The sequence below is a fragment of the Rana temporaria genome, chromosome 9 (genome assembly GCF_905171775.1).
Source record: "Rana temporaria chromosome 9, aRanTem1.1, whole genome shotgun sequence".
NCBI classification, from domain to species: domain Eukaryota; kingdom Metazoa; phylum Chordata; class Amphibia; order Anura; family Ranidae; genus Rana; species Rana temporaria.
In genome coordinates, this window is record NC_053497.1 from 148486800 (window position 1) to 148512223 (window position 25424).

Consider the following 25424-nt stretch of genomic DNA (forward strand, 5'->3'; position numbering starts at 1 on the left):
ATGGAAGCCTAGTGGAGAATTTCGCAATGTAATAATGTGGACTGTATTAAAATGAAGACAGAAAAAACAAAGGTAATATAAGGACAATATTTAACCTCTGCTGATTAGGGAAACAGATCTTACCACAGGTCCTGTCTTCCCACGAGATCCTGGTGGGCCTGGTAGACCCTGGCTACCCTATTAGACAGAAATCAGAGGACTTATACAGTGTATAACCTGACAATTAATCCAATAAAAAAAAACTGATTCAGCAAAAATATGTCCTGACGTAAATTGGTGTATGTCTCTGTATTGCACAAATGTATTTTAAAGACATCATTCCCACAGGCAGCTAAAACAGGTGAATGATGTACATTCGTTTTTACCACCCCTGACCAAATTCCTCCCCCCTAGACTGTTTACTGGCAAGTTAACATTGCTAGCAAAAATGTCTGTACACACCGATGTGGTTGTGTTGTGGCAAATTCTATATAGCATTTTGCTTTTGGTAGTTGGTTTCGCCACCAAACCTACTTCATTTAAGTAAATAGGGCTGCATAAGGGTCACATCACGTTCACACAATTGTGGTGCAGTTTGGCAGGATCCCCCCCCAAAAAAAATTAAAAACACAGACATCGAGGAGGTACATTTGAGCCACCTGTCAACTGGCTCTAAAAAGCAATACAACATGGAAATCAAGAATATTGAGTAACCAGAACAGGAATAGAGGATACATTTTGCAATAGGGGCATCTGTTCCAGTAAGAACTGTCTGACAGGGCATTTCTTACAGTTTGGAGAGATTTTCTTTGATGTACTGTTGTATTGACAATGCAGAAAGTAATAGGGAATCTCATCAATGTGACACAGATTGTGATAAAAATAAAAAAATAAATGGGTTTCAAACTATTCCTAACCCCCCCCCCCCAAATGGTCTTAAGCCTCGTACACACGATCGGATATCTGATGGAATCTAATCCGATGGATTTTTTCGTCGGATATCCGATGAAGCTGACTTTCATCAGTCTTGCCTACACACCATCAGTCAAAAATCCAACCGTGCCAAAACACGGTGATGTAAAACACTATGACATGCTGAAAAAAATGAAGTTCAATGTTTCCGAGCATGCGTCGACTTGATTATGAGCATGCATGGATTTTTGACTGATGGACTTCCACACAGACGATCGTTTTTTTCTATCGTTTTTTTTATCCATAGGAAAAATTTAAAACATGTTCTATTTTTTTTTCACCGATGGAAAACAAACCGATGGGCCCACACAGGATCGGTTTGTCCGATGAAAACAGTCCATCGGTCTGTTTTCATCGGACAAACCGATCGTGTGTACAGGGCTTTAGATATACTTTAACTATTTTATTACTATTTCACAACACTGCCAAGCATGTTATCAGTTGCTGGTTGTATTGGTGGTTTTGCTGCATATTTAAAAATGTGAAAAAAAGCAAGATGAATATAATTATTTAACACACAACTACAGTTGACTATTTTGCATCCAAATCCTGAACAACAATACCATTATAAGAAAAGAGACTGTGCTTCTGACTTTAGGTGCTGAAAATAATGTAAATCCTCACCTTATCACCTTGAAATCCGACTTCTCCGGGTATCCCTGGGAGTCCCTGAATGCCCTGAGTGCACATTACCAAAATAAATTACAAGGTGTATTAAAATGAGAGACAAACGTACCAAGACCAGCTCATGTTCCACATCAGTAATTTCGAAGCACAGTGGGAACAAAATCTAATGAGTGCTCAGTTTTTACACAGTATACTTAGGAGAGACACACAGAGATGAGCATATAACAAGGGCAAGCATTAGTTGTCAAACACAACCAAACCCAAAGAGGGTAAAAACGGTTTAGGCAGAAGAATAAGTTCATATCACAGGCAAGAAATCATATTAAAAAAGGGAAAAGGCTTGATAAAACCACATTTAAAACTGCCAAGTCAGAACTAAATTTAGGGAGGGGATAGAACATATGTCAAGATTTTGTGGATGGTAAGATTTCCCCCTGCCCCTGTGTATTTCAGAGCTGTCAGATAGAAAGGGAATTCAAGGGATATTTTGTCCCTCAGGGTGCACATTCAGGCTGCAGGTTTCCTAGTAGTTTTATACCCCATATAGGTAAGCGCTTTACAAAATGTGTTTTGATATTGTCACTGTACCAATCAATTATACTGTACTATACTATGGACTGACGATATGACAAAAAATATAAACAACTTCTTGACAGCACTCAAACCCACGATACTGGCCTTGACCACTAGACGTTTTCACATTTTAGGCTGGATTTCCCTGCATCCAATTCGCATGTCAGGAGATTGTGACCGGCTCACACATCTCCAGTGCAAATGACACAGGGGTCCTGTGAGTCTTCTGGTCCAATTCAGGTCCGACTTCAGCCAAAACTTTGAGCTGAAATCAGTCCTGAAACAGTAAACAGGGACGCACTGGACCGCCGCTGTGAGCCGCTCCGTGCTGTGGCGTGAACCTAGTCTTAAACCTGTTCTCTACAATGTGATCACATGACAAGCAAATGGATCCGCTGCTGCATATTTTCTATTTTGCACTTCTAAAAGTAAACAAGTGAGCTTATATCCCTTTCAAAGTTAGCTTTTCTGTTTTTTTGGCACATGAGCATATGTATATTTTAAATTCGAACTATTTAGGAACCTTAGGAACAGGAAAGAATATTAAAGGGTAAGTGAACGTAAAACATTCATCCAAGATAGCCAAAGTCTCTCCAAAAATAACAAACCTGTTATACTTAAACCCTCCCTTCTGTTGAGTGCCCCCACAGCAAACAGCTTGCTATGGGGGCACCCAAGTCGAGCTGCAGATCCGTGTGACCATTCAGATACGGAGTCCCGGTTCGGCCCTGCCCCCTCTCTCTCCCGATTGGCTAACTGACTGACAGCAGTGGGAGTCAATGGCACCGCTGCTGTCTCAGCCAATTAAGAGGGAAAGTCACAGTCAGCCAGGGCACTTGTGGACACCGCTGGATAGAAAGGGGGCTCAGGCAAATATATTGAACAAAAAAGAAAGGGGGCTCAGGTACATATTGGGGGCTGCGGGGAGGCTGCTGCACGCAGAAAACGTTTTATCCTTCAAGCATGGAATGCATGAAGTTAAAAAACCTTCTGCCTTTACAACCACTTAAAAGGGCTCAAAAATTCAGTACTGCCACCCCACCCCCCTGCTCAGCCCCCCCCAGGATGCAGGGATATAATAATAGCTGAATAGAATGTTGGGGGAATGAACGAAAAGGTTAGTATGTGTGTTTGTGGAGGTTCGCTGTTAAGTGAAGAACAAAAAAACAAGACTTGTAGACCAGAAGAGCATGCAGATCAGAACAGAATATAACGTGTGTAATGTACAACAATACTATATCTGTACACACATTCACACATATACTGTGTATAAATATATAAGAACAACAACATTCTAAAATGTAAATTTTATTTGTTATACTTTTGTTCAATCAGAAGACTCCACCAAAACACCTTTCGATAAAGAGGTTTGTACGACAGAAATGTAAAAAACATTTATTTTGTTTCCCTGCAGCCACAATCCACAGACCATTGGAAATAACTATACATCTCAGTCTGTGGTCCAGAGGAGCTGAAAAGCTAATGGCTCTATGACATACAAGTGCACACACTTACACACTAGTGCCAATTTGGTCAGGAAACTCCAAACAAGCTCATGCAGAATGTCCCTAGCAGTGTTGCCAACCGTCCATATTTTTACGGACAGTTCGTAAAAACGGGCACTTTTTTCCCTGTTCGCAAATGTCCGTGGTTGCAGGAATGTGCCAGTAAAAATAGCTGAGATTGGCTTGGAACTGCGCATGGAGATTGGAGGAAGGGGGTGATTGGAGGCAGGGGGTGATGGTGGCTGCGGTGGCACCACAGAGGGGGATGGAGGCAGGGGGAGATTGGAGGCAGGAGGTGTTAGTGGCAGGGGGTGATTGGAGACATGGGTTGTTGGTGGCACCACAGAGGGGGATGGAGGCAGGGGATGATGGAGGCAGGGGGTCATTGGAGGCAGGGGGCCTGGGGGAGATTGGAGGCAGGGGGAGATTGTGGCACCGCAGAGGGGGGGCGAAGGCAGGGGGTGTTGGTGGCAGTGGGGGATGGAGGCAGGGGGTGATGTGACTAAATAATTTTCCCTTATTATATCGAAAATAACAAAAATATGTTTTTTTTACCTTAATATCTACCTTAAATCACATTGCTATTTGCCTAGTGTACTTGTTTGTAGCCTAAATACTGAAATTTGCACCTTAAAAATGTAATTTTGTAACATGCCAGTAGAAACGTGGCTGTGCCAGTAAATTTCAGGTGTCGTGCCAGTAAATTTCAATCTGGTAGGTTGGCAACACTGGTCCCTAGGTCCCTATGAATTCTGGATCTCAGTCCCTCAATTCTGTTTGTGCCGAGATTCATCAGAGTCAAAAGAAGATCCTCTGCTACTCTGTACAGGAAAGAAAGCTTCTGGCTGGCAAATATTATGTTGTAAAACTGGGTAAAGGAGGTAAGCTATAGTTACACACAGATTACTCTGAATTCTTAGTTCACCAAAAAAAAATCCATAATATACATATGTAGTGACCATTCAATGTTAGGGCCAAAACTACCATCAGTGTTCGGTAGTTTACCATTACACTTTTATCATTCTTTTGCTTCTTTGTGCAAATAGAATGCAACTCTGATCATATACACTATTTCACACCGGGTGGCAAAGAAAACTATTTGTGCCCAACATAAGAGGTACAGTGTAGCTGCATATTTTGTGGTTAGTGACTGGGCTGTTATGAGCACTTGATGGATAGGCCATCATGAAAAAACAAATACATTCTCTCCACAGATGAGATCAATGACCAAACTGCAGAAAATTACACTGGAAGCACAATATTTTTCTTAATACATTTTAACAACCAATTAATGAGTTTAGAAATTAGTGGGCTGTGGTTCTAATACCCTACTCAATTCCACTATGTTCTTAAAAGCAACAAATATGGTTCTCTACTGACTTGGCCAATGGAGCTTATGTACTTAGAAGGCATTCTCTTTATCTAGTAAAATATTTTCCCTTTAACATCAATGCAATAGTACGTTTCCATTGGTTTAGAGAAATATGCACCTGTTCTGCTTGTTTTAGGAGGAGTCTTTTTAAGGTATACATTCGAGATTTGTAACTTTCAGCTAAACCAAATATTCCATTGGGAACTCGGGCTCATTAAGAGATGCTAGCTGAAGAGCAAATTAGCGGCCAAACCAAAACCTTTCATAAATACCAAAACACCTCACTGAATGATATTCAGTTAGAAAATATTGGACTGAAGGGAAATTACCTAGGGGAAAAATCCTTAACCCAATGCTTTGGTCAGACAGACAATTAACAAGTTAAAGGGAAACTTGTACTTAGAAAAAAAAGGAGAAGAAGAAGGAGGCTACAATTGCTAATCTCCCCATTTTAAAATTCCAGAACAACTATTCAGCTCAGGAGTTCTACTTTTCTCCAACTTGCATGCATGCTGCAGGTCAGTGCCTCCGTCTGTCATTTTCTGATCTTCACCCTTCACTAATTGGGACTTTTTATATATGTTCTCTAAACAGTTAGTTTATACATACAATTGTGTATATTTTAGCGTTGCACTATTTTTTCATATGCTCCAGGTCAGTGTCTCAGAAAAAACTGAAGCCATAGTAAGCCATACAAGTCACCCAATCTAAGAGCTGCACAAACACTTGGAAAAACAACATGGAAGACAAGTGAGGTAGATGGAGCCAATATGCAAGACTAAGTTTGGCCAAATGCTGAAGGCAGCAAAAGAAGTGCCATCTTTGGCAGTGGGAGGCGAAAACCAGGAAGATCATGTTCATGGCCATGCCCCAGGATCTACACATGTGCATGGAGCAGTTCGAGGACCAGGGCTGAGGGCCGAGCGTGTATTCCCGGGTGTGTTCTTTAATGTGCATTAGAGTGAACTGGCGTGCACATCTGGCACTGGCTTTCGGCATAACATACTGTAACTAAATGGAATTGCTGACTGGTCATCAGCTTCAATGATCTGTGATGAGACCTGCATCCTGTTTATCCTGTGCTGAGAACCGGCTTGTCTCCCGACTCCACTTGATTCTGATCTCCTGTTGCTGACCTTGACTTATGTTCCGACTCTGTTCTCTGCCAGCTGTATTTGTACTTCCCTCTGCCTGTCTGATATTGACCCTGCAACTGCCTTCTAAAATGGTACCTCTTCTGCCCAGCTGTTGCAGACTCTGGCTCACTTTGACTACAGATTTGATTCCTGTATCTGCATCACGTTCCAGTGCTCAATCTGCCTGACTCTATTCTGCACATGTTCCAATCCTGAATCCACAACATTACAGCAATATCTAGACTATCATCTGGACGCTAACGGTGTGAGGACTTACCACAGGCACCTGTGCCACTCCTCATCCTGCCACACCCTCTCACCAACTCCAGGGGGTATTGAACAGGAGGTTTAGGGGAAGCCCTCTCGTCTTTTGTACAAATGTCCACCGACAAAGAAAGGATCAGTCTATACATTTTTATATATTTTACAGTAAGAGACAAAACAAGAAAAATATTTAGAAAAATGCATTTGAAAAAAGTTATAAATGGATTTGCATTTTAATGAGTGACATAAGTATTTGATCCTCTGCAATATTTCTGGCTCCCAGGTGTCTTCTATATAGGTAACGAGCTGAGATTAGAAGCACTCTCATAAAGGAGTCAGCTTGTTAGCTGTATAAAAGACAACTGTCCACAAAATAAACCAGGGACAAGATTGTAGACCTACACAAGGCTGGAATGGGCTACAACAGTGGTTCTCAACCCTGTCCTCAAGTACCCCCAATGGGCCTTTTTTTGGCAGGTTTTCCTTTATCTTGCACAGGTGCTTTAAATCAGTCAATGGCTTGGTATTTTGGACAGCTATTTTATCTAAGAGAAATTCCCAAAACATGGCTTGTTGGGGGTACTTGAGGACAGGTTTGAGAACCACTGGGCTACAAGACCATTGCAAAGCAGCTTGGTGAGAGGGTGGCAACAGTTGGTTTGATTATTCCCAAACAGAAGAAACACTAAATAACTGTCAATCTCCCTCAGTCTGGGGCTCCATGTAAGATCTCATCTCATGGAGTTTCAATGATTATGGAATGGTGAGGAATCAGCTCAGAACTACACAGTAGAATCTCGCTAATGATCTCAAGGCAGCCGAGACCATAGTCAGCAAGAAAACATTTGGTAACATACAATGCCAGTCTGAAGTTTGCTAATGAACATCTGAATGATTCAGAGGAGAACTGGGTGAAAGTGTTGTGGTCAGATGTGATCAAAATCAAGCTCTTTAGCATCAACTCAACACACAGTGTTTGGAGGAGGAGGAATGCTGCCTATGACCCCAAGAACACCATCCCCACCATCAAACATGGATGTGGAAACATTATGCTTTAAAGGCAATAAAGAAGTGCCTCAAGAAGAAGCACATTAAGGTCCTGGAGTGATCTAGCTAGTCTCTATACCTTAAAGTGATTGTAAAGTCTTGTTTTAAAAAAAAAAAGAAACATGTCCTACTTGCCTCCTCTGTGCATACTTGCCTCCTCTCCTCAGCTGGTTTTGCACAGAGCAGGAGGAGTATCACAGACGGCTTAGACATTTGTGAACATCGCTGGAGAGAGGTGGGGCTCAGGTAAGTAATTAAGGGGTGCTGGGGGGGGGGCTGCTATAAAAAAAATGTATCTTAATGCATAGATTGCATTAAGATAAACCTGCCTTTACAACTCCTTTAATCCCATAGAAAATATGTGGAGGAAGCTGAAGGTTCGGGTTACCAAACGTCAGCCTTGAAACCTTAATGACTTGGAGAGGATCTGCAAAGAAGAGTGGGAAAAAATTCCTCCTGAGATGTGTGCAAACCTGGTGGCCAACTACAAGAAACATCTGACCTCCATTTTCCAACAAGGGTTTTGTCACTAAGTACCAAGTAGTGTTTTACGAAGGGGTCAAATACTTATTTCACTCATTAAAATGCAAATCAATTTATAACTTTTTTTCAATGCTTTTTTCCCTTGCTGTATGTAAGAAGAACGAACATCCCGGGAACATTCCAGTGCCTACTTACCTTCTCTAATCTCAACTGGAAAACTATAGATGTAAGGGTTGGTGGCTGTCCACAACACAACATGAAGTAACTCTCCTAGTGACAAAAAGATTATTTCCTTGCTTATTGTTCATGGGGATATTTCTGCCTCTTGCTACCCTATCTTGCCTGCGTAATTTTTTTTGAGAGTACACCAATGTAGGATGTTAGTGTGTACGGACACAATATTGAACAAGGCTTTTTGCTTTGTCCATGCACTGCGATTAGGTTGACCAACACAGCCCAACGCATATGATGTGAATAAACCCTTTTGGCAAATGTTTGTAAAGTTAATTTGATAGATGTATCTATAAACAGTATTACCTATTTTCTCAGGCAAACAAATTAAATAACCATTACTCCCAATCTAAAATATTTCAATGTTCCTAGTTATCTTGGAGCTCAAGTTAGAATTGTCACAGTCAAAAAGAGGGGGACATTACATTTTCATATAGACATGGCAGTCTAGAGTATTAACAGCTGTTGAATATGGAATGTTCCAAAATGGCACAAAAAAGTGAAGTTTTAGGGCAGGTAGGCTACAATATATTACAATATTGTTCTTGAGTTTAGATACACTGTTGGGTAAATCAATGTATCCATGTTGTCGATTATTAGAATCAAAAATCGAAAGTAAGAAAAATGAATGAGTATGATGAACACCAAAAAGTACGTTGGCATTGATTAGCTTCTTTTTAGCACAGTATTCCAATTCTCACTCCCTTCACAATTAGCTGATCAGCAGATGTCTGAACATGTCATTCCAGTATGTTATAATTCTCCATGCTACATTTTTCTTGTTTAATTCTGTCTCACATTTGTCTCCAATTGCGAGTAAGCAACCAAGACATGATTCATGGTTAAGAGGGGAAAAACCAGATTAAATGCTCCTAGTTCCCCTCCTCCTCTTTATTGGCAGCTACTTCAAGTGCAGAACTCTGCAAGGCTGAAATTACAGAGACTTTCTCTATTACTGCTACTAGATGAGAGATGAACAGCATTACACAGGAACACAGGCCAAGGTCCTTGAGATAGGAAAACGCCAATGAGAGCCAGAAGCATTAGCTGAATGTGGAATACTAGGAGACAGTAATCAACTCCAAACTAAGGCATTTATCAAGGGAAACAAGAAAACTGTTATAGAAAGCCCCCCACAACTAAATTCTGCTTCAGTAACAGAAACGGACCAATGATAGAGGATGCATTTGTTTCTTTACCACACAATTTTCTCATTAGAATGTTCTATTTACAAATATAAATAGGGAACAGCGTTGTCAGCCTAGGACAGACAGTGTGTTAAGACTACAGCACCCATCCTTCTCATCTCTGTAACGAATGTGGGAAGGGGAGGAAGGTTGAGTTCTGTAGTCCATGGTGAACTGGGAAAGCTGATTGCAATGCTGATAGTTATAAAAAGATAATAAATGTAGCCACCACATATAAAGCCAGACATAGACGGTTGAATCTCGGGCAAGAAAATCACTCCAAATATGGCCAGCTTTAGAATTGGTAAACCGGGCCATCCTGCTGCAGTATATGTGCAGTGAGCGATCCAGAAGCAGTTAAAAAGCAAGCAACCATGAAGATAGATGATGCATGAGGCCTTGAGATAGAAGACCTGAACAGCCGAGAAGGGGCCAGGGTGGTTGCACCAGCATGTGAAGGATGTCCGAGAACCAAGCCCTTTTTTGCCAATTTGGCCACTGTTTGCAGTAAGAAACTACAGTTAGGCAGAGGTAAGACTTGTGGCCAGAGAAATACATAGCATAGTGGCCACCGGTCTTACAAAGCAGCTATCACAGGCAAGGAAGCCTATGATTCAAATAATGCACTTGTATTTCCTCTTTGGACCCATGAACCTGGGATGTCATAGTACCAGATGTTTGCAAAGATCAGCATACCTCCAGTGGGGGCACCCCTTTTTTATGAAGACGACTTGGAATCCAACTTAGAGAGTCAGGACCAGGACTTACAACAAAAGGAATTGTCTGATTAAGTCTTGGATATAGAAGCCTGCAGACAAGAAAAAGGATGACTATCTGAGGGGAAACCTGTTTGCCAGAGGAGGTCCTCATCTTCATTTAAGTGACAAGAAGTGTTTTTTTCCCACCCACGACCTTCCTGATGTATGCATCCAATGGTTCCCCAAACAGAAGTTCCCCTTCAAATGGCATAATGGCATTCATTCCAGTTTTTTTTACAGGCTGGTCCTGTAGACGTAAAAAATTATGAAGCATGTCACTCATATTATCCACGCAGTAGTGGAAGAGTGCTGGAAAGGGATCCAACTGAAGGTTGGGGGGGAGAGATTATCTTCAAGATGCCTGGACTGTGACATAAGAGCCAGACAAACCATCATGGCCACCACAATAGACTGAGCGGTTAAGAAGAATGAAGCCTTGAGCAAGGTCTCAAAACGCTTTTCAACCAGATCTCTAAAAGTAGGCAAGTCCTTAGCTGGTACCATGATTTATTAATTTATTGAGACATAAGATAGCTGGATCTACCTCAGGAACAACCTATTGTTTGTAAAATTCTTTGTCCAGAGGGTATTCTTGTACAAAGCGCTTAGAAGAAACGTATGTTTTTCTGGATGTTTCCAGTCTTCAAATAAAGGCGCCCCCCCTCAATGAATGGAGGATCTTAAAGGATTCAAATACAGCTTACAGGCCAGCCTTGCTCCTCTTTTGTGTGTGGGGTCTGGATACAGTCCTAAACTGGGGGGCACTGATCCAGAAACTGACATCCATTGCTGTAGTGGCTTGGGGCAATTAGGAGATTTGATAGAATTCCTATATTCTTTCTTCCTCATATGGAGATGCATTCCTCACATTCAGGCGCTAGCAAAAAAATGAGGACCACATGGTAGGAAGGCCTATATGAGGGAGTGTTTAAAACTTTGAGTAGCTTTGGCACCTGACCTGTGAAGTACAATACACAAATTACATTTTAAATACACTTTAACAACTGAAAGTCCCTGTTTCTCATGAATCAATATTTTACTTAACAAATGTTATTTTATTTTTACCTGCGCTTATATATACAGGGATAGATTCAGCATTGATTTACTCTGGCGTATCTTTTTTCTGTATTCAGAAAGCAAGATACGCCAAAATTAGCCTAAGATCCGACTGGCGTAAGGTAAGGATCCCAAGGATTCCAAAACTCTCTGTCAGAAATATAAGATGCAACAGCCATGAAAAATCTAAAGCAAATCAATATTTGGTGTGACTACCCTTTGGCTTCAAGCCAGCACCAATTCTTACACTTGCACAAAGTCAGGGATATTGTAGGATTGGAGTCAGGTGTTTGATCAACCAATTATACTAAGCAGATGCTAATAATCATCAATTGCATATATAGGTTGAAACAGAATCTGAAACAGAAACTGTTGTGTAGGAGGCTTAAAACTAAGTGAGAAACATCCAATCTGTTACTATGGTGAGGTTGTGGAAGACAGTTTCATGTCACAGGTCATATACCAACACAAGCCTGAGAATAGCAACAAGACACAAGGTAGTTATACTGAATTAGCAAGGTTTCTCCCAGGCAAAGGTTTCAAAGCAGACTGGGGTTTTTAGATAGGCTGTTCAAGCTCTTTTGAAGAAGCACAAAGAATTGGGCAGCTTTAAAGGACCATAGGCGCAGTGGCCAGCCAAGGAAACTTAATGCAGCAGATGAATGATGATCATGCTTACTTCCCTTCAACATCAGAAGATGCCAAGCAGTGCCATCAGCCCAGAACTGGCAGAAAGCAGTGGGACCCAGGCACACACATCTACCATCCGAAGAAGTCTGGCCAGAAGTGGTCTTCATGGAGTAATTCTGGCCAAAAAGCCTCGAACGTGAAAACAAGGTTAAAAGATTCAACTACAGTGGGGAAAATATTAATTTGATTCCCTGCACAGTTTGGAAGTTGGCCGACTTAAAAAGAAATGAAGGGTCTATATATTTTTTTATCAAAGCTGTATTTTAAGTGATAGAGACCGAATATCAACCAAAAATCCTTAAAAAAAACATGATACAAATGTTATAAATTGAGTTGCAGTTCAGTGAGTAAAATATGTATTTGATCCCCAAGCAAAACATGACTTAGGGCCAGATCCTCAAAAGGGATACGCCGTCGTAACTGCTGTTACGCCGTCGTATCTCTGTGTCTAACTATGGAACTGATCCACAGAATCAGTTTTCCATAGTTAGGCAGAAGATCCGACATGTGTAAGGGACTTACACTGCCGGATCTTAGGATGCAGTACCGCATCCGCCGCTGGGGGCATTTCGTGTCGAAATGCCGCCTCGGGTATGCAAATTAGCACTTACGGAGATCCACAAAGCTTTTATGCTTCGTTTTTTCTCCGTAAGTTTTAGTTTGCAAACGCAAAATTAGGGCTGCTTTTACAAAGTGTAAACTGTTTACACCATGTAAAAGCAGACCCTTCTGTCCAGCGACGCGTTTTTTTTTTTGTTTTGAATTTTTTTTTTTTTCGCCGTATCTTTTTTTTTCCCCGACGCAACTTTATTGACGTCACGAGCATGCGCAGTACGGCCGGCGCGGGAGCCCGCCTAATTTAAATGGGAATCGCCCCCATGAAAAGAGGAACGCCTTGCGCCAGCGGAATTTAAGTTACACAGCCAAAAATTTCTAGGTAAGTGCTTTGTGGATCGGGCACTTAGGTAGAAATTTTAAGGCAGTGTAACTTAAATGGTAAAATTTACGTTACGCCGGATCTTTGTGGATTACTCCCTTAGTACTTGTTGGAAAAATCATTGTTGGCAAGCACAGAGGTAAGACGTTTCTTGTAGTTAGTTACCAGGTTTGCACACATCTGGATAGATTTTGGTCCACTCTTCTTTACAGGACTTCCCTAAATCCTTAGGGTTTCTTGGCTGTTCGCTTGGTAACTCGAAGCTTCAGCTCCCTATATACATTTTCTATAGGATTGAGGTATGGAGACTGGCTAAGCCACTCCATGATCTTAATGTGCTTCTTCATGAGCCACTTCTTTGTTGCCTTGGCAGTATGTTTTGGGTCAATGCTGCAAGATACATCCACGACCCATCCTCAGTGTTCTGGCTAAAGGAAGAAGATTCTCATCCAAGATTTTACAATACATGGCCCCCGTCTATTGGACCCTCAATGCAGAAAAGTCAGCCTGTATTAGGAGCTGCGGTGGCTCAACGCGATTGGCACTGCGCTGATAAGCCATTCACCTCTGCAGCTAGGGGTTCGGATCCGGTCTCGGCTACATGTGAATTGAGTTTGGTGGTCTCAGCCCGGCTCCTGGTGGGTGTGCTATGCGAGGTAAGCCTGCGCTTAGTTAGCCCACCCCCCTCCCACAAAAAAACACCACACTTACATGTACTCGAAATTGGATTAACATGCATGCACTTTGACCACGCGGTCTCTAAAAAAGAGAGGCAAAGGACTAACGGGGCTGGTTGAGCGGGCAAATCCTCTCACTCCCTTATAGGGAGTCCCTCTGCCCCGTTGGGCTTCAAACCGGAGCAGGTAGGGTGGGCTGTGTGGGAGGACCCCCTCACACACCTGCCATTGCCACCCGGGGCATGGAGAAAGGTGGCAGATTGCCTCTGGGGGAGGCCTGCCTACTCCCAACTCCTGCAGTCCGGCTCCTCTCTCGAGTACACGCACAAAATACACTTTAAAAATAAAATAAAAGTCAGCCTGTATTTTTAGCAGAGAAACAACCCCAAAGCATAAGGTTTCCACCTCCGTGCTTAACTGTAGGGATAGTGTTCTTCAGGTCATAGTTGGCTTTTTTCTTCCTCTAAGCATGCTAAGTCGAGTTAATGCAAAAGAGCTCAATTTTGGTCTCCTCTGACCACAGCACTTTCTCCCAATCTGTCTCTGAATCATTTAGATGTTCACTGGAAAACTTCAGATGGGCCTGTATATGTAAAAAACACAGTCACTTCCAGCGCTAAGGGGTCTTTTGAAGTAGAAGGGAACAGGAAAAATGGTATCCCAAGATTGGGTGGATGAAATGGAAGGCGCGTACACCTAGTGCATTAACAATGATAATTTAATGAATTAAAAAAAAAAAAAAAAACACACAAAAAGTGGGTACTCACAAAGTAAAACTCTCAATGAGCCTTATAAAACACACACAGTGCATGGACATGTGCAGGACCATATCACAGGGTATAGCTGACATGTTTTGGGGGAACACCCCCTTCCTGCCAATATAAGTAGTGGCACACGAAGAAGAGGGAAAAAGACAACGGAGAAGACCGGGCAAGAGCAAGCAAAAGAACAGGCTAAAGAACAGAAGATAGCGGAGGAGACACGGCAGAAGGCACTGGACAGAGAGAAAAGAACCAGAGAGAGCGGCGAAGAGCAGGAGAGGGGAAAATAAATCAGAAGAGACCCCTGGAGCTGCTTATTAATAAATTACTTTAAAAACCTGTGTAGTGTGTTTTATTTTTGACACTTTTTTTCCAGGTGAATGGGTAGGGGTACAATGTACCCCATACTCATTCACATAGGGTGAGGGGCCAGGATCTGGGGGTCCCCTTATTAAAGGGGGCTCCCAGATTCCGATAAGCCCCCCACCCGCAGCCCCCGACAACCAACGGCCAGGGTTGTTGGGAAGAGGCCCTTGTCCTCATCAACATGGGGACAAGGTGCTTTGGGGTGGGGGGCACAGGGCCCCCTGCCCCAAAGCACCCACCCCCATGTTGAGGCAGCCTTGTACGGTTCAGGAGGGGGGCGCTTGCTCATCCCCACACCCTTTCCTGACTGGCCGGCCTGCGTGCTCATAGAAGGGTCTGGTATGGACTTGGGGGGGACCCCACACCATTTTTGCGGCGTAGGGGGTACCCCTTAAACTCCATACCAGATTGAAGGGTCTGGTATGCTCTTGGAGGGGGAACCCATGCCGCTTTTTTTTTATAAAAAATACACCTATGATAAAAATGATAGACCCTTAATTTCTTTGTTGTAGGCAAACTCACAAAATCTGCAGGGGATCAATTAATTATTTTCCTCACTGTATGCATGAAACCATAAGAAATGGGGTGCAGAAAAATGGCAGCAAGTGGACCAACGAGTCAAAATGTGAGATATTTGGCTGTAGCAGAAGGCAGTTTGTTTGCTGGAGGATGGTACAATAATGAGTTTCTGCAGGTAACAGTGAAGCATGTGGAATAATGTGGAGGCTCGTTGCAAGTTAGGGGCTGCATTTCTGCAAATTGAGTTGAAGATTTGTAGAGGAACAATGGTGTCTTTAATGCTGAGAAATACAAGCAGACACTTATCCATCATGTCATATCATCAGGGAGGTGTGTAATTGGTCACAAATTTATTCTGCAGCAGGACAACAAGACAATGATCCCAAACATACAGCCAACGTCATTAAGATCTATCTTCAGTGTAAAGAAGAACAAGGAGTCCTGGAAGTCATGGTCCCCCCCCCCCCCCCCCCCAGAGCCCTGACCTCAACATCATTGAGTCTGTCTGAAATTACATGAAGAGACAGAATGATATGAGGCAGCCTACATTTACAGAAGATCTGTGGTTATTTCTCCCAGGATGTTTGGAACGACCTGCCGGCCGACTCCCTTCAAAAACTGTGTGTAATGCCGCGTATACACGATCATTTTTCTGCATGAAAAAAACGACGTTTTTCGGCACGTAGAAAAAACTTTTTTTCCAACTTCATCATTAAAACGACGTTGCCCACACACGATCGTTTTAAAAAAATGCGGATGACGCCACCCTTGGGGCTGCTTTAGCTGATTTTGTGTTAGTAAAATATGATTCGCGCTTTTCTGTCTGTTACAGCGTGATGAATGTGCTTACTCCATTATGAACGGTAGTTTTACCAGAACGAGCGCTCCAGTCTCATAACTTGCTTCTAAGCATGCGTGGGTTTTTAACGTTGTTTTAGCCCACACACGATAATTTTTTACAACCCGAAAAACGACAACGTTTAAAACGTCGTTAAAAAATGCAGCATGTTCAAAAAATATATATATTGTCGTTTTTCAGAACCCGAAAAATGATGTGAAGCCCACACACGATCATTTTAAATTACATTTTCTAAAAACTTTGTTTTTTAATGCCGAAAAATTATCGTGTGTACGCGGCATGGTGCCGCGTACACATGATCGTTTTTCGGCATGAAAAAAAAACAAAGTTTTCATTTAAAATGATCGTGTGTGGGCTTCACATCGTTTTTCGGCTTCTGAAAAATGGCAAAAAATTTTTTTAGAACATGCTGCATTTTTTCACATCATTTTTTAAAATGTCGTTTTTCGTGTTGTTAAAAATAATCGTGTGTGGGCAAAAACAACGTTTTAAACCCGCGCATGCCCAGAAGCAAGTTATGAGATGGGAGCGCTCGTTCAGGTAAAACTACCATTCGTAATGGAGTAAGCACAATGATCACGCTGTAACAGACAAAAAAGCGCGAAACGTCTTTTACTAACAAGGAATCAGGTAAAAGCAGCCCAAAGGCGAATAGAACTTCCCCTTTAGAGTGCCGTCGTACGTGGTGTACGTCACCGCACTTTGTTTATCATTTTTCAAAAACAATGGTGTGTGGGGCAACATCGTTTTTAATGATGAAGTTGGAAAAACTTTGTTTTTTGGACATGCTGAAAAACGTTGTTTTTTTTCATGCCAAAAAACGATCGTGTGTCTGCGGCATAAGTGTACCTGGAAGAATTGATGCGGTTTTGACCAGCAAAGAGTGGTCACAACAATTGTTCATTTGACTTGGATTTCTCTTCTGTTTATTTACTTTCCGTTTTGTTCATTGAGAAAAATTAACTATTATTATTTTTCTGCAAGCATTCTTAATTTACAGAATTTTTCACACCTGCCTAAAACTTTTGCACAGTAATGTATTTTTATTTTTTTTATAAAATACTACAGTCCTGTTACTATCTCTAGACATGATACAAGAGACTAGCTGACATTTTAATACATGATCATGGCAAAAAATGAAAATGCCAATCACTGCTACCAATTAGAATCTAGCTGTCATTTTCCCACTGCAGGTTGGAAGATGAAATGAGCTGACTTCTTGGGTGTTTAGTATTTCTTCCTGGAATTATATATTAGGCAAAGTAAATATTGCCTTAAATCACAAACAGCAAGTCAGCGAAAATTTCTTCCAAGAGGAACATCTTGAAATGTTTTGATCATTATGGGCCTTGTGTATAAAAAAAAAATTTGAAACAAGAGTGTGAGTAATTACCTACAGCATGCAGATACCATACATTGTCCTCTCTAGCTCACGTTAAAAGAAACAAAAGCAATTTCAATTGGCTGTGTATGAGCCAAGACATAATTTAAGTTACAGACTGCCTCACCTTTTTCATTTGACTTAAATCACGCCTTGCAAAATACATGGGGGCAGATCCACGTAGAGCGGCGCTTCTCTCCGCTGGGCGCAGCGTATCTAAGATACACTACGCCGCCGTAACTTATTTTTTTTATTCGAATCCTCAAAGAATTTGCACGTAAGTTACGGCGACGTAGTGTATCTTTGGCGGCGTAAGGACGTGGGATTCAAATGGATGTAATGTGGGCGTGTTATGTAAATACGTTGTGACCCGACGTAAACAACGTTTTTTTTAACTGCGCATGCGCCGTCCGTGGGGGTATCACAGTGACGAAAAATTGCAGCTTAGATCCGACGGCGTACTAAGACGTACGCCTGTCGGATCTAGCCGAGATGCCGTCGTATCTTGTTTTGTAGGTACAAAACAAAGATACGACACAGGAAATTAAAAATTACGCCGGCGTATCAATAGACACGCCGGCGTAATGCTTTTGTGGATCTGCCCCATGGTATCCCCACTTAGTAGCCTTGCACTCTTGATAAAAAAACTAAAATACAGAAAAAAAGAGGCCTAGGCACCCTTGATGTCACTCAGTTTTCCTGTCGGATCCTGGGAAAGTTGAGGGCCCAAACTCAAATTTCACAAGAACGCACTCTTTCGGTATAGTGCATTTTTATGAGATTTGGGTTAGCAGCTTTTGAAACATCACCATCGCCTTAAGCTGGCCATACACATATAGGTTTCGTTCAGCCTGCAGACTAAATGAAAGGAATCTAACTCCACATATGCTGCAGCCACAGCTCACAACATGAATTCCAGTGTGTCCCTGTTCACCAATTCAGGTGGGAATCGGGTCAAAATTTGAACCTGAATTGGAACCAATGACACACAGTACCCTTTTTAAATGTGGACCGCAGCCGCCCCGAAGTTGTGTGAACCGGCTTCATTGACAGCCAGGTACACACTCCTGTCATTCGAATCGGATGCAAGCAAACCTGCATTCAATTTGCATATGTGTGAACACGACCTAATAGATTCTAGGCCCTGTCAGTTGTCAGAGTTCTTCTGACTGGATGCAGGCACTGGTTAGTCGACAATTTTTAATCATGTTCCCTTGTCGAACAGAACAGTTCTGATCTCGACTACAGGAATCCACTCTGGGTGAGCACCAGTGTCAAAGGATACATTGAATGATGATGTCACTGCCCCCATGTAACAGTGCCGATTAGACCGGAGCACTGCCATATGCAAGAGATCAACAATTATCCCTACCCGGGAGCTCCACAAAATGTATATTTTACAAATAAATGTTTTTGCAGGGAGTGTCCATAACACAGGATTGATAAAGCCTTATGGGTTTTCTAAAGAGGGTCTACAGCACAGTTACTTTTCATTCATGCTCACTCTGCTTGACTGAAACACTGTACACAACCATCGGGACAGGAGGGAGGGGAAGGTAGACCCATGAGTTACAACACTGCATATAAAGTATTACAGATGATCAAACATGTGCATAAAAAAGGGTGACTGTAGGCAGCCAGCCCAGTTCAGCCCTCAGTATCAAGTTCTTCTAAAACTTTATTAATTTAAGGCTTCCCTAGACTGCACTAACAGGAGCACCATTTTCTCAACATTTTGGGAAGTCTTCTGTGGGACTTGGGTTTTCTCAGTGAAAAGGGGGAAGAAGTTCTGAGCAGTACTTGTACAATTTTGATGAGATAAGTCACAAAAGTTGCAGTGGTGGGTTCAAGTGGTAAAAAGCCAGAGGTTTCCCCATTATGTCATCCTTTTTGAAAATGTATAACAAAGGAAGAGGAGAGGTTATGTATATCAGATTGCAGCCGTCTTCTTCCAGCAGGTGAAGCTCTATGCTCCTTTTCACAGGTTTATGCATTTTTTTGATACAGTGTTGAAAAACCGCCTTGTGTTTACAGAGCTCAATAGTGCAAGCTGAAGTTTACAAACATGAATGAGGGAACAAAAGTTTGCAGACAACCATCGAAATTGGGCTTAGATGTTTCTAGCAAAGGGTATCGTTAAATAGCATACAAAAAAATTACAGACAATATGCACTTCCAGCCTTGTGAAAACAGCCTGGAAAGGCTATTTCCTGTTTCAGCAACGACTTTGCCCCTGCACAAAGCGGAGCTCCAGGCTCTTTCAGAAAAAATTAAGTCAATGGCTATAAATACTGTCCACGAATACAGCTGTGTCTTTACCCTAGCCGATTTTTCAGTTATCTGGTGCTGCGGCTGCCATCTCAACTAAGGGAAACCAGCAGTGAAGACTTGAGTCTCCACAGCCAGTTTCCTACTGTGCATGCGTGAAGATCGATGCGATTTGTGAATGGCCGGGCGGCAGGGGGCAGGAGGAGGAGGGGGCTGAAAATACAGTTAGGTTCGCCGTGGCGAGCTGAGCCAGAAGTGGGAGCAGGTACCTGTCAAAACCAGGTACCCGCTCCCCCCCCCAAAAGTTGGCAAATGTGGCAGCGAAGGGGTGGAATAGGTAAACAAGTGGAGCTTAACCTATTGGGTGGAGCTCTGCTTAAAAATGAGATCCATGAAGACATGCTTTGATGAGTTTTGAGTGCAGGACTCAAGTGGCCTGCACAGAGCCCTAACCTCAACACTAAAAAACTTTTGAGATGAACTGGAATACAAGCCAGGTCTTTGTTCCAACACTGGTACCTCCTCTCACAGTACAGTACTCTTGTCTTACTGGGCACACATTTTCACAGACATTCCAAAATCTTGTCAAAAGCATTGCCAGAAGAGTGGAGGATGTTGTAGGTACAGGCCTATTCCATAATAATGGTACCTATAGTTTTGATATGTAATGTCCATCAAACTCAGATGTGATGGTCAAGTGTCAACAAACCTCTAGGCCATATAGTGTGTTTTCATATGCTAGCATAATAAAAAGTAAATAAAATTATATAAATTCTTATCACAAAATACCTTAATACAGTAAAATAACGATATAAACAAGGCTCAGAAAAAAAAAAATCAAAATGACAGTTTTTTTTATCATGAATAAGCACCTAATGGTTCCCTAAACCACAATGATTGGGTATTAGAGGACAAGTTACTCTATGTTGTTTTCAGACTTTAGAAGCAGGTACATGAAGGAAAAGGGGACCATTTTATACTTGGGCTTTGCCGCAAGACAAAGATTAGAGGGAAAGCAAGACTGAAAACAAACCGCAAGAGGCCACAAAAATTCTCATGTGCTTTTGAACAAGAACATCAAGCTCTGGATGCTGTCCAACTAAGTCCAGAAGTATTTACGAGAGCAATGCATACGTCATGTTGGAGGAGAACCTTCATTCATATACCTGTGGAAGCCTCAAGCTGGATACATGAATTTGTCTGCCACCCAAACCGATTCTCTATTACATGGCTAGAAACAAATGATGGCATTGTAAAACGTTACTCTACTTTTCAACAAGTTTGATGATTGCATCAAACATATAACGCTGCAGAAAGTCATTTGTGTTATTCGGTCATATTAAGGCATATGCATGTACTGATTAAAATTAGACAATTAATTTGACCAAGTAAAAAAAATTGTGGACACACAATGAGGAAGAATCGATAAAACAAGCATACATTTTATTACATCATAATTAATAACATATAAACAACATGCAAACACTTTGTATAGACACAGTTACCCAATAATGCAGTTATAGAGGGCTGGATCTAAAATACCAAAATTGATTTGAATAATATATAAAGGTGAGAGAAAAATTTCTGATCCAGTAATGCCTCCAAGAACTTGCCCGTTGACGCATCTCACTAAAATATTAGCTTCCTCAGGACAGATACTGGGTAGATGCTGGTAAACTTGTGGCTCAAGATATGGGAGAACCTCACAAAACTAACAGTCAACTGGAAAGATGAAATTGCATATGTGTGTCTATAATAGAATACGCACAAATCATGTGGTCTATAGTAGATAACACTGGTATATAGTGATCATGTATAAGTATTAGAGTATAAATCACACATAGCGGTAAGTGGTCACAGATTCCCACTATAAACATGTTCAACACAGTATCAATAGTACCAAAAAGTGACTGATAGATGTCGGACTGAGTGATTAAATGGATAAATATACAGTCCAATGGAATATATAAATATATAAATACTGAACTTATCTCATAGGGGCAGACCTTTTGTTGGAGCTCAAGTTGGTATTATCCCATAAGCAGGGGAAACTGTACCTACCGAAGGGGGTACATTTTCCCCTGCTTATGCGGTAATACCAACTTGAGCCCCAACAAAATGATGCCTCCCTATGAGATAAGTTCAGTATTTACATATTCAGATATTTCATTGGCCTCTATACTTAAGGGGACTGTATATTTATCCATTTAATCACTTGGTCCAGCATCTATCAGCCACTTTTTGGTACCATTGATACTGTGTTACCCGTTTATAGTGGGAATCTATGACCACTTACTGCTATGTGTGATTTATACTATAATACTTATACATGATCACTATATACCAGTGTTATCCACTATAGACCACATAATGTAATAATGTGATAATGTAATAATTCTATCATAGACACACATATGAAATTTCTTCTTTCCGGTCATTTGTTAGTTTCGTGAGGTTCTCCCATATCTTGAGCCACAAGTTTACCAGCACCTACCCAGTATCTGTCCTGAGGAAGCTAATATTTTTGTGAAACGCGTTGACGAGCAAGTTCTTGGAGGCAATACTGAAGCAAAAAAAATTCTCTCACCTTTATATTGGTATTCAAATATTTTTTTATTTTAGATCCAGCCCTGTATAACTGCATTATTGGGTAACTGATAACTGTGTCTATTTTCTTGTATGTTGTTTATAGGTTATTAATTATGTTGTAATACAATTTATACTTTATCGATTCTTTCTCTCATTGTGTGCCCACAAAGACCACTCATTTTTTGACTTGGTCAATCCTTGTGTGTGTGTGTATATATATATATATATATATATATATATATATATATATATATATATATATATATATATATATATATTGGATGTTGGCATGGTGAAGGTCCTCCTAATCTAGACAATTAAATTCTCAAGGTTATTTTTCCAAAATAGGCGAGAAAATAAAAACAAGTGGTAAAATGGTTGACATGGACTAACCTTTTCTTTGGTTACATTCAATGGTCTTCCTAACTATGCAAGTGTTCCATGTTGATATGATATATGCATTATGCAATTGTAACTGGATGAAGCCCAGGTTTGCTTTGAGAATCTGTTGCCAGACTATAGATACTTAAAAGAGTCAGTCAGCAAGTGCAAATTCCCATACAGCAAGGGCTCATTTCTGTGTGCATGTGTGGGGGTCATGTCCATAGAAGCTATACAAGACATGCAAGGACAAGTATGTTCACACGCATAAGCAAGCAAGGGGCCTCAGGCCGCCCACCTATTTAATCCTGAGATCTGCCTAGCCTCGTTACTGAATTGTCTTCAGCTCTGGTTCCTGCATTCAAAGTTTCAGAAGGTCAGCTTACCCTGTTACCGATTCGGCTATGCCTGACGCCCCTCTGTGGATCACACCTGCCCACAATTCTGCCCCTTAATTTGGTACCCAACCTTCAGCATGTTTCCGACTCCTGTATTTTCATGACCTTGAACTTTATTGTGATTCTGCACTTGTCTGTCCCGCTGCTGCCAAACATAGCTTGTGATTCAATGCCATACTGACACTTGGAGGATTCCTGTGTTTCCAAGCTCAGGTTCTCACCACTCCAGCTTCCTGACCCCTGTGCCCTTTCGCTGCCCTTGCAGTCCCTGTCTCCACTATCAGGGGTGCTTGGATGAGAATTATACAAGAGGCCACCCTTGTCATCTCAAGCTCTACAGTCCGGTATGAGACAGGGCAACTTCAGGTTTGTAGAAAAAAAATATATGTAGAAATTAAAAAAATGCATAGCATATGCAGTTGCTACACAAGCTATGTTGTATTTCATTTTATTGAAAATTACCTTTCCTTTTTAATCTGCAGCCGGTCTAATTTTCTTAAAAATTCTATGCAGTAAGGCAACTTGGAGGCGCTGTGCACATTGTTGCTAAACAGAACACCTCCAGAAATGTATTTTCCTGCTTGTGTGATTAGCGCACTGATTTTCTCAGAAGTCTGCACTAAGATTCAAGTCAAATTTTTGGCACTCCCTGTAAAAGGAATTTAGGTTTTGGTGAAATACTACCCCAAGGTTAAAGACTTCTAAACTGATGCAGCTTTCTTCAATAGAACACAGAGAGTGCATCAGCTGATATTAATGGAACAGTCACTCCCATTCAGAATCCATTTGCAAGCAGTCTAGTAAAACAAACTGCTATTTCTTCACAGCAACAAAAAAGTAGGAATATGCTATAAAGTTTGTTAATTGTTTACCCAGCAGGGAATGTTTTTTTTTCAAGCTTTCAGCTTTAAACAAGCCAGCAATGTCCTCTAGAGCTGCAGCCACAGTGGAGCAATCTATCCTGTGTTCACAGCAAAGGTATACAAGTCATTCTTTCATCAGTTCAGCTCCCTCTGACCTCCCACGCAACACAGGAGCGAAGCTCCTAATGCCACATTCATACAGACAGCCAGGAGCAGATAGTTTGCTGGATTCAAAGGTGGCTGAATGCTGCCTCTGAGCTCAGCCACACTCTGTGCTATGAAGGGAACATTCAAACTGGCTGAAACCATGATAAGAAACTCCATCCCTAAATTCAAACTGTCTGCATCCAGAGTCAATATTTGGATGTAACCATTTGGAGGAGTAGGTACATGTGAACAGCTGCAGCTAGGAAATTATAATTATCAGATGGAAGAAACAGCCCCCATACTCTTCTCATAATGTGTACTTCCTGCCACTATTAACTTACTCTAGAAAATGGTAGCTGTCTGGCTTGCTTGGCTTCAGTATTTCTGAGTCAATAAGGCAGAGAAAGCATGTAGCAAACTGGTATCACAGAAAAGTTCAAATTCCTCATCTCTACTATGCTTGTTCTTAGGTCTATGACTGACTGTACTGTATATACAGTAATGTTCAGAACTGGGGCATATTAGAGTCTTTGCATGCAAAACACAATGCAGTAAGGGAGTATTCTGGTCACCTTATCACCTTTCAGTCCAGATTCTCCTGGGTTCCCCGGAAGTCCCTGTAAAAAATAGAGCAGACATTTACATTTAAAAAATATGATTCTAATACTACAGAATGTTAACTTTTGTAGTATAGGAGGAGTAAATGAAAGAAGACAGAAATGCAACACAGAAGAAACTTTTGCTGCACTTATGTGCCATGACCGCTCCAACTGCCAGAGTTTATACTTTGTCTTAGGCTGGTCTCAATTTTCTAGCAATTTCATCTAGGTTTTCTTCCAACAATCAAATTAATTTGCTGTAAATGACTTTATATATACATATTATATAGATATTTATTTCAGTTCAGGTTGAAATTCCTATTAACCACTATGTGGCATTACCCCACCATCACTGTACATCACATTGGATTGCTAAGGCAGAGATTGGGACGTTTACAAGTACCGCTATAGAATGATGTTGGAAGTGCTTGGCACAGCTCACATAGCTTCAGGCTGTCAGTGGGGAATCAAACATTCAGGCTAATGCTGAACAGACACGTTACAGATGCATTCAGTCTGCGATTCAGATCAGTTTGAGACGCTTCTGGGATAATTCCTTTATAGGTGCTTCTGACCTGCATCTGATCTCCCTCTAAGCTGGTTCAAGCTGCTCTTACATTCCCTGACTCACATGAGTCAATTCATTCATTGACTCACATGGGGACAAAAGTAGTTCCGATGTGAACAAAAGCTTGTATACATAAGGCTTTACATAAGTCCATCTGAATGTGACTAACTACCACTATCCATACAGTACCAGTGGTCTCCAAACTGCGGCCCTTTGCTTGCCTTTATGTGG

At 41.5% G+C, this 25424-nt stretch overlaps 1 protein-coding gene across 2 annotated transcripts in view; it reads right to left on the reverse strand.

Annotated features, from left to right (window-relative positions):
• COL27A1 (collagen type XXVII alpha 1 chain) overlaps positions 1–25424 on the reverse strand; it is a 540002-nt gene that overhangs the window by 272191 nt on the left and 242387 nt on the right. For both annotated transcript variants that reach the window (XM_040324820.1, XM_040324819.1), the window contains exons 16-18: positions 24599–24643; positions 1576–1629; positions 124–177 (exon numbers count right to left, since the gene is read on the reverse strand). In XM_040324820.1, the coding sequence (XP_040180754.1) occupies positions 124–177; positions 1576–1629; positions 24599–24643 (153 nt within the window). The remainder of the gene's footprint in view (positions 1–123; positions 178–1575; positions 1630–24598; positions 24644–25424) is intronic.